A 10,128-nucleotide genomic window follows, 5' to 3' on the forward strand; every position below is an offset into this window, starting at 1 on the left:
TTTTTTTTTTTTTTTGCTTGTTCTTCACCTTCTTGTTTGCTATCCTTGAGTTCTTCTATAATGCTACTATTGCTGCGGAGAAGGAGATGGAAAACGATCCGAAAGTGTGTAGTTGGCAAAGAGAAAAAAAAAAAAAAGAATATATATTTATGTGTCTTTATGAGAAGGTTGGATGTATAGGAGAAGCGTTCCGCAACCGTTTATGGTTTTTTATTATTTATAATAATAATAATAATAATTATGAGAAGGTTGGATGTATAGGAGAAGCGTTCCGCAACCGTTTATGGTTTTTTATTATTTATAATAATAATAATTATTATTATCATTCGTTTTAAACTGTAGAACGGCTTGCAATTTATCTAGTGTGCCATTTTTTTTCTTTTTTATTACTATTATTATTTATTATATATTTCATTTGTTTTTCTTTTATTATTATTATTATTATTATTATTATTATTATTATTATTATTATTATTATTATTATTGTTAAATGAGAGAATGTCCATATTTCTTGGTGGACCATCAGCATTGTTTTTTTTTTTTTTTTCTACTTTTCTTGTCTTCACTTCTCCTTCCTTTTTTTTTCTTTTCTTTAAATTCCTGCTTACGCTGGTTTACAGGCACAATCGGCACTACTAAACGAAAGGAAAAGAAAAGGTCAACGGACGGATAAGAAGAAAACAAAAACAAAAAAAACAAAACAAAAAGGAGGTATACTATTAGAAGTAAAGGAAAAAAAAGACAACAACAACAACATAGCTAAACAAAAAGAGGTGATTAAGAGAGAAAGGGAGAAAAAGAAAGAAAGAAAGAAAAAAAAAAAAGAAAAAGAGAGACAAACACAGAAGATGAGCCTCAAGTTATTTACAGAGAAGGCCAACTACCAGGCGTTAAAGGCGCTGCTTTGTTGCTATCACATGAAGAGACCAGTGGAGGTCACTCTCTCCGGTACATACACAACACCTGTACTTCATCACCCATCGTTCAAAAAACCCCTCTTCTCTGCAAATGAGATGGCACGGGTAATATTACATTATTCCCCAAAGGAAACCACTAACAACAACAATAATAATAATGAGAGTAAGGCAGCTGATGCTTTGGGTAGTATGAAAAGCCTATCGTTAGAGGAGGAGGCTTGGATGGAGTGGGAGGCAACCACCTTTACTATGGCAGTACAGGCACTCTATACACAGAGACGCATTACACCTGATGCCATGTCCGCCTTTGAGTATTTGGATAGCAAAGTTGCTGAGAATAATGGTAAGAGTCTCTGTGTTGAGATTGCAGAGAGTAACGAGAAGGGAGAGAATGAAAAGAGTTCTGCTACCCCTACACCATCCTTTCTTGTGGATTGTATTATGTGGTGTGCCGTATTACCAGCACTTTGTGAAGGTGGATTATTGGGAGAACAAGAATCTGCAAAGATACCACACCTTGTAAAATGGTTTAACGCATTTTATAAAACAAGAGAAGAACTCATTTCTGCTGCATTTGAAACACTTTCAGTTCAAGAAATGGCTGACTTTTTACGAGCACCTCGGACATATACAGTTTCACCTTTAGTGAATAAAGTATTCTATGTTACTACCCCTATTTATTATGTGAATGCATCTCCTCATATTGGGCATGTATACAGTACTTTAATTGCTGATGTTATTGCCCGTTACCATAAAGTAAAAGGTGAACGTGTGTTTGCTGTAACTGGAACGGATGAACATGGACAAAAAATTGCAGAAGCTGCCCGACTGAAACAAGTAACACCTTATGAATTTACTACACTTGTTTCCAAAGAATTTCAAGATTGTTTTAAACAAATGGGATATGATATGGATTATTTTATTCGTACGACTAATAAGAGTCATATGAAAGTTGTACAGGAGTTATGGACAAAATTGGAGTCAAAGGGTGATATTTACCTTGGACGCTATGAAGGATGGTACTCTGTAAGTGATGAATCTTTCCTTACCGCCCAAAACGTAACAGATGGGGTTGATAAGGATGGAAATCCATGCAAGGTAAGTCTTGAGAGTGGTCATGTTGTTACTTGGGTATCGGAAGAAAATTATATGTTTCGTTTAAGCGCTTTTCGTGAACGGCTTCTGGAGTGGTATAATAATAATCCTAATTGTATTGTGCCGGAATTTCGTCGACGTGAAGTTATTCGTACAGTAGAGAATGGTTTACATGATTTGAGTGTCTCTCGTACAAAAGAAACCGTACAGAATTGGGCCATTCCTGTTCCTGGAAATCCAGATCACTGTATTTATGTTTGGTTGGATGCCCTTTCGAACTATTACACCGCTTCACGAGTTCGTCTTAATGAATCTGGAGAGGAAATTGATTTGGTAGATGATTATACTACATTAAATCGATTCCCTGCTAATGTTCATGTGATTGGAAAAGATATTTTGAAGTTCCATGCTATTTACTGGCCAGCCTTTTTAATGTCAGCAGGTCTTCCATTACCAGAAAAAATTGTTGCCCACGGATGGTGGACAAAGGATCGCCGAAAGATCAGTAAATCTCTTGGAAACGTTTTTGATCCAGTGGAAAAGGCACGTGAATTCGGATTTGATGCTCTTAAATATTTCCTTATGCGGGAATCTGGCTTCTCTGATGATGGTGATTACAGCGATAAGAATATGATTGCGCGTCTTAATGGAGAGTTGGCAGATACACTTGGAAATCTGGTGATGCGATGCACTTCTGCTAAGATTAACATTAATCGTGAGTGGCCAACACCGGGTACATACAATGAGATAGATGAGACTATTGTACAACTTATTAAGAATATGCCTGGAACAGTGGATCACTACTTCCTTATTCCAGACGTACAAAAAGCATTATCCGCTGTTTTTGATGTCCTCCGTGCGATCAATGGCTACGTTACAGAAAATGCACCTTGGAAGCTTGTGAAGACAGATCCTGAGAGATTACGTACGGTTTTATATATCACCATGGAAGGTTTACGGCTGGCTACACTTATGTTAAGCCCTGTTCTCTCACAGAAGGCACCAGTTATATTTGATATGCTTGGTGTGCCAGAGGCGAATCGTTCAGGTTTAGCTAACTTTGAGTTTGGTGTTATTCCGCCAGGAACACCAATTGGAAATGGGACTGAAGGTGATGTGCTCTTCACAAAGCGTTCACTGGAAGATGCAAAGACGTCATAAGTTTACTTGCTTCTTTTTTTTTTTGTTGTTTTTTTTCTCTCTTCCTTCTTCTTCTCTTCTTGGGTCCTCTTTAAAAGTAAAGAAAAAAAGGAAAGAAGGAAAGAAAGAATGAATGGAACAAGAAATAAGAAAAAAGAATTCTAAATAGAAGAAGAAAGAAAAAAAGAAATGCACCCATACACACACACAAAAAAAAAGAAAATCATCCTCAGCAGATGGGGGAAAAAAGTAGGAACGACCGAAGGAAGACGAGGTTAAAAAAAAATATATATAATAATACATTAACGATAGGGAGTATATTTTTGTTTTCCTTTACTTTTTTGTTTTATTATTATTATTCTGTCTTGCAACCCCACTGCCTTTTATTATTATTATTATTATTATTATTATTATTATTATTTTTTTTTTTTTTTTTTTTTTTTTTTTTTTTTTTTTCTTCAACCCCACTTGAATTATTTATTTATTTATTTATGTATGGATTCATTTCTTACTGTTTATGTATATCTATATGTTTTTTTTTTTTTTCACTCTTTTGATTTCCCTTGAATGTATATCTATCTATATATATATATATATATATATATATATATATACCTATTCCTATCCACAACCATAAAACCAAACAAAAAAAAACAACAGTGTCCATAGTAGTTTTGTGTGCTAACCAGTTTCGGATCCCGGGGGCACACTTGACATAGGAATGAGACGAGCGGGTGGGAACCGAAATGCCGATCGACAGGGCCGCGGCCAGGGCCAGCAGGGTTCTCCCATGGCCCCCCCCGGCCCCTCCATGGGTTATCCACCGCATCAGCATCAACACCACCAGTATCACCACCATCACCAACATCACCAACAACAACACCAACCTCAACCTCAACCCCATCATCATCATCACCACCATCACAATAGCAGCTATAGCAACGTCTATGACGGGTCACGACCTCCACCGCACAGTATGCAGCAAATGCCGCCTCACGGATTTGGTCAAGGTGGTGGAGGAGGTGGAAATGGTTGGAACAGCCCACAACAACAAATGCCAATGTACAACCAAGGCTATGGTCCTATGGGACCTGGAGGCGTAAGCGGTTATGGTGATATGGGTGGTGGCTATCCGGATATGCATGGTGGACAATATCCCCCATCTCCATCACACATGGGCGGGGTATCAGGTATGTCTTATATGCGAAATCCACCATCGCATGGTGGTGTACCACCTAATGGACCGCTCCCCGGAGCTTATGGCGGTCTCCCAGGTCAAGGTACTCCACATCCAATGGGATACGGCCGAGGAGGACAACCTCCAATGGATCCTATGCAACAAGGTGGAGCAGGTCCTGCTGGTGGAAGTGGCATGTATGGTGGATATCCAGACAATCGTCTGAGTCCACCACCACAGGTGGGATATGGATCAAATGTAGGAGCACCGCTTCCACCTCCACCTCCACCCCCACCTCCTCCACCTCAAGGACCTTATGTTGGTGGAAGCCCAATGTCTCTTTCTCGACATCCTGCTCCTGGGGTTGGTGCTGGAGGAGGAGGAGGTAGTGGTGGTTATCCAGGTATGCGTGGGAGAAGTATAATGAATGATCCAATGGGACTCCCTAACGCTCCTCGACATCCTATTATTGGAACTCCAGATCCTGGTGTTGTAGGTGGTGGAATGTCATCAGGTCGTTTTAATCAACAAACTGGTATGATGTCTCCTGGTATGGTATCACCAGTAGGTTTAATGGGAGGAGGAAATATGCCACCTATTCAACCTCCACTAATGCCTACACAAATGGATCTTGGAGATTCTACTCATATGAAAGGATTTGATCCTAATGCTATGACTGAAAACCTTTACGAATTTCTTCGAGAACGAGATTTGGTATCTGTTGGTCCTCTCTCTTACTTTTTTCCAGAAGGATATGATCCTAAAAATGATCCTCCATTAAAAATTGCGGTTGATGGTAATTTTTGCCTTACGAGCCTTCGTGACGAACTTCGGAAGAGAGATCCATTATGGTTCTTACACTCTACTCTTCCAGAAGAATTACTCGGATTAGTGTGGCATCACGTAGAATGGATGCGAAGCTTAAAGTTGGAACCTATTTGGGTTTTTAATGGACTCAGTGTGAGTGGTGATGTTGAAACCTTCTTAACAACAGAATCAGAACTTCGAGCGCGTGATGAGGTTTGGAGTAGGTTGGAAGAAGGTACTATACCAGGAGTAATGGAAATTCAAACCGCATTTGATCAGCCTTTAGGAGAAGATGTTCAAATGGCTGTTGTGCGTTATTTGCAAAAGGAGCTGAATGTATTGACTGTTACAGCTCCTTTTCTTAATTGGGCTCAAATGGTTGCCTTTCACAAGGAAGGAGTTGCAGATATTCTTTTGGGACCTCCAGAAATGATATTACTTCCATATAATGAAATGAAATTTATTATGCAAATTGATGTTTCTAGTACAAATGTGCACTTTCTTGATCGGGATAGAGTTCTTCGGGCACTTTTTCCGCATCATGTTACGGAAACCGATACAAAAGTGGCTGGAGATAGGTTGATGGATTTTGGTTTAATTACCGCGACAAACCCTGCACTTTCTTCTACTCGAGTAGCCCTTAATTTAACAATGCAAGAAGTTTATGAAGAGCTTTCCGCTAAAGTACCAAAATTCTCAACAATTAAGGAGTTTATAGGTGAAAACGCTACTGTACCTGACGTAAATAAAAAGAAGGGCAGTCCTATTATAAAACATTTTAAAGGTCGAGGATACCTTCGTTATTGCAGCGTTTTTTCAACAAAAACTCCAGGTAATCCTATGGTATACCTTATGCGGGTTCTTGAACCTTCATTAACAGATGATGATATGCCAGGTATTCTGGGTGCGGTACTAGGTAATCGTGTCCCACTTTCTTTGTTTTACTTGCAATTTGTTGGACTCCTTCCGGTTCATATCATGACAGTCGTAACTCAATTATACCTCCGTGATGAATGTCCCGTTTCAGACACCAAAGATTACCATGAAAAATTGGAATTTCTTATGACAATGCGAAGTCAAATCATTGCACAAATATTTAATAAAATTGCAGATGACAAAAGTTCTAAGAGAACAGAATCTTTTTCATGGGTACGTTGGTATGATCCTATTTTGTCATCCATTAATCGACCAAAAGATCTTATCGATTTGGACGAATGGGATGTTTCACATAGTGACGAGGTAAGACAACTTGATGATGATCACTTGGAAAATTATAGCATCGCTTCTGTCCTCAGCTTCAGTACAGATGCTGCAAGACCAGTACGAGATGAAAATACATCTTCCCCTTGTAAAATGCCTGTTCGATATCATGGTAAAAAAGAAACATTATTTGCTATTTTACTAAAAGTATTTGACTTCCTTGGATACTTTTCTCATTCGGCAACAACACCGGATATGACTGGTGAAGGGGAAGAAGGAATGAGTCAAATGATGAATGAAGATGGTGTTGCCCCACAACCTATTTGTGATAGCAATGCATATAATGAAGGTATGGGAATGCAAAATCATGATATGTATTTGGATGAAGGACTAAATGAATATCCAACAGTGTATTTCCCTACATTCTTAATGAATACAATTAAGCATAATCCGCAATCATTTCAAACTGCTTTTGTGATATTAACAGAACTTCTTCGAGTTGGAATTATTGGTAGTTTACCATGTCGATACATTAACCCAGAAGATCAAAAAGAAGCAATTCCTATGGAAGGTCAAGAAGCTAACTCTGATTCTCGTGTTTTGCTCGCTTCACGAATTGCCTGTCTTGTCAATTTACCTTATCACCGTCCAAGTGAAGATTTACCTTTTATCTGGGCACCTGTTTACAGTCGCCATCTTTGTGCATTTACGGTAATGGTGCGAGCCATGTGTCGTTGTTTGCGTGAGTTAGTGGAGGTGATCACTACTACTATATTTCTTTCTGGTAGCAGCAGTTGTTCATTAAGTGAACTCGCCTCCTTTTCCTCACTACTCCCTTTTGGCGGTGTACCCTCCGCAATTGGTGGGCTTCTTCTTCACTACGTCCTTGTCTTTCCAGCAGACTATCAAGCCAACCTCACCACACGTGAGGAGCGTATTGAATATCTCCAGCAGAAGTTCCGTGATATCCCTGATCTTGGTTTACACCTACGCACAGTCATGACGTTTACACTCCGAGCCCTTTATCTCATTAACGCCTACAGTGTGAGTGATAAGGCCGCCGTCCTGCCGAATGATCTCCTCATTGACGACCGGATTCAATCTACGATAGTGTTGATGTGGGAGAAGTGGGCCGACCACTTTGACGACGAACCGCCAGAGGACATCCACGGTTTATACGATGTGGGCAATAATGGTCTTCAGAGGATTTAAAGAAGAACACGAGAAGAGAAAAAGAAAAGAAAAGAAGAAAAAGAAGAAAAAAGAAAAAAGAAGTTCTGAAGGAGAGTGAACAGGAAAACGAAGAAAAACGAAGAAGAATAGGACAATAGCGACGAGAAGAAAAGCAAAGAAACCTATGAATGAAAAACCAAAGAAAAAAAAAGAAGGTTGAAGGAAGGCAAAGGAATGGAAGGGAAACAAGTGGTGATTGGAGGGGGAGAAAGAGGCTGCTGGGAAGGAGTGAAAGGAAAGAAAACCGAAAAAAAAAAAAACCAAAAAAAGAAAAAAAAAAGAAAGTCGAAAAAAAAAGAGGGAAGAAACGTGGAAGGAGGGGGAAATGTGTGATTATGACAAGAAAAAAAAAAGAAAAAAGAAAAAAAAAACATTAACACAAAAAAAAAAAAGAAAAAGAAAAGAAATCGAGAATGGGAAAGAGAAAACGAAAAGAAAGTGAAATGAAGAAAACAACTTTGAGGGGATAAACAGACGCAGTGCTGGGGGAAAAAAAGAAAAAAAAAAGACCAGAGAAGCTATGAATGAATGAATGAAAGAAATTGGAGGAGAAATAAACAACAACCATTCATAGAAAAAAAAAAAAAAGGGAGCCGGCAAAGCGCTGTTTTATCTTAATTTTTTTTTGGTTTTCTTCTCCTTTCTTAGACAACACCCACCCACAGAGAAATATATATATATATATATATATATATATATATACGCGCAGGTACGGAAACTCCATTCCCAGTCACTTTTTTTTTCAGTTGCCACAATCATGAAATCCACCAAAACGACGTGAAGAAGAAGAACAACAACGAAAGAAATGAAGAAGGGCGAAAAAGAAGAAGAAAGAGAAGAAAAGATCCCCTCCTTAAGCAAGGAGAAGAACTAAAAAAAAAAAAAAAACGATTGTGAGAAGGCGGGACTGAATGAATGAGAGAAGGTGGAGAAAGAGAAATTCTTGATTGGGGGAAAAAAAAGAAAGAAAAAAAAAATAAAATAAAAAAGAAAATACACACATACACACAAAAAAAAAGAATATACAAAAAAAAAGCAAACAAAGAAAAAAAAAAAGAAGAACAAGAGTATAAAACTGAAAAGAAAACATACGGGAAGAGTGAATCTTTGTATGATGAAGTCGGCAATAGCAACAACGACACCCGGAATAATGTCAAAGGAATTACATGCGTTCGCACACACGTATATATATATATATATATATATATACGCTAGGGCGCCCAATAAAAGGAAGAAAAAATGAAAATTATCTTCTTTAGTGCGTTTGGAATACTTGACACAACCCCGAAGAAGAAAGAGAAAGAAAAAAACAAAAACAAAAAACAAACAAACGTGAAGAGAAAGAACACCAGTAAGAAAAGGTGTGCGACGCGGCAGCATTTAGTGGCGAATTATCGAGTGAGGGGGGATGTAAGGACGCCCCTCGGGTGATTCAGTGAGAAACCAACCAAATGCGAAAAAAAAAAAGAAAAAAAAAAAAGAAAAGCCGATGAATTGAGAAGAAAAAAGAAAAAAAGGAAGACCAAGAGAAGAGAAATATGGGGGTGGGCGTGGAAGGAGAATGGAAAAGAAAAAAAAATAATGAAAATAAATAACGATATAGGAAGAAGAAGAAGAAAGAAGGAACAAGATGAAGAGTGAAATTGGAGCCAAAAGGAATTCAAAAAACAAAAAAAAAAAGAAACAAAATCAAACAAAAAACAAAACCCTCTTCTTCATGAAATGACACCCACAAAAGAGAAATGTGTGTGTGGGACTCATCGCTGCGCTGCACCCACTGACGTCTGAAAACAAAAAAAGAAAAAAGAAAGGAAAAAAAGAACGGCAATCCCCAGAGTGATTTTTTTCTGCAGGAATTTAAAAAGAAAGAAGAGAGAAAAAGGGTTTCCCATAAAGGCGACTGAAGCAACCAGAAAAAAAAAAAAACAGGAGGGAATTGTGAACAAAACGAAACCAAAAAAAAAAAAAAGAGAAAACATATTAAAAAAACAAAAAAAAAACAAAAAAAAAAAGATGAAAATGGAAATGAACATGAGAAAGACGCAAGAAAAGATTATTGTGGGTTAAAATAGTCGCAAGCGAGTTGTATTAGTAATGAGAATTCTGAAAAAAAGAAGAAGAAGAAGAAGAAGAAGAAGAGGAAGCGGGGAAATATTGTTTTTGTTTGATATTGTTGATTTTTTTTTTTTTCTTTTTTCTTTTTTCTTTTCTTTTATATGGAAATGTTGACTGCGGCTGAGCGGAAATGTTAGAGGGGATGTGCAGAGAGAGAAAGAGAGAGAGAACTGTATTGGTGAAGAAGTTGGAGGTATACTGCGAATGAGTGAGATTAGGGGAACTACAAGAGAGGAAAATAAGAAATGAACCACTGAAGTAAAAAAAAGAAAAGAAAAGAAAAATGAGAAGGAAATGAAAATGAAAAAAAAAAAAAAAACACAAGAGAAAATAAGAGTTTGTAATACGAGAAATGGAAGAACAAGAAGAAGAAGAACCGGAAAAAGAAAAAAAAAAAAAAACCGAAAGAGAGAGACAAAAATAATGATCCTATCTCGCACAGAC

The 10,128-nt window shown here is 37.8% G+C and overlaps 2 protein-coding genes across 2 annotated transcripts; both read left to right on the forward strand.

The window, feature by feature from the left end:
* Nucleotides 1–848: 848 nt before the first annotated feature.
* On the forward strand, nt 849–3,173 carry TM35_000122230 (leucyl-tRNA synthetase; the record flags this gene model as incomplete). Its single annotated transcript, XM_029025198.1, has 1 exon — nt 849–3,173. One exon carries the CDS (start codon nt 849–851, stop codon nt 3,171–3,173), a length of 2,325 nt encoding a protein of 774 aa, XP_028883514.1.
* A 700-nt stretch (nt 3,174–3,873) lies between these two features.
* On the forward strand, nt 3,874–7,548 carry TM35_000122240 (uncharacterized protein; the record flags this gene model as incomplete). Its single annotated transcript, XM_029025199.1, has 1 exon — nt 3,874–7,548. The coding sequence occupies one exon, from the start codon at nt 3,874–3,876 to the stop codon at nt 7,546–7,548; it is 3,675 nt and encodes a 1,224-aa protein (XP_028883515.1).
* Nucleotides 7,549–10,128: the final 2,580 nt, after the last annotated feature.

The sequence above is a fragment of the Trypanosoma theileri genome (genome assembly GCF_002087225.1).
Source record: "Trypanosoma theileri isolate Edinburgh chromosome Unknown TM35_Tth_12_V1, whole genome shotgun sequence".
In the NCBI taxonomy this organism is placed as follows: domain Eukaryota; phylum Euglenozoa; class Kinetoplastea; order Trypanosomatida; family Trypanosomatidae; genus Trypanosoma; species Trypanosoma theileri.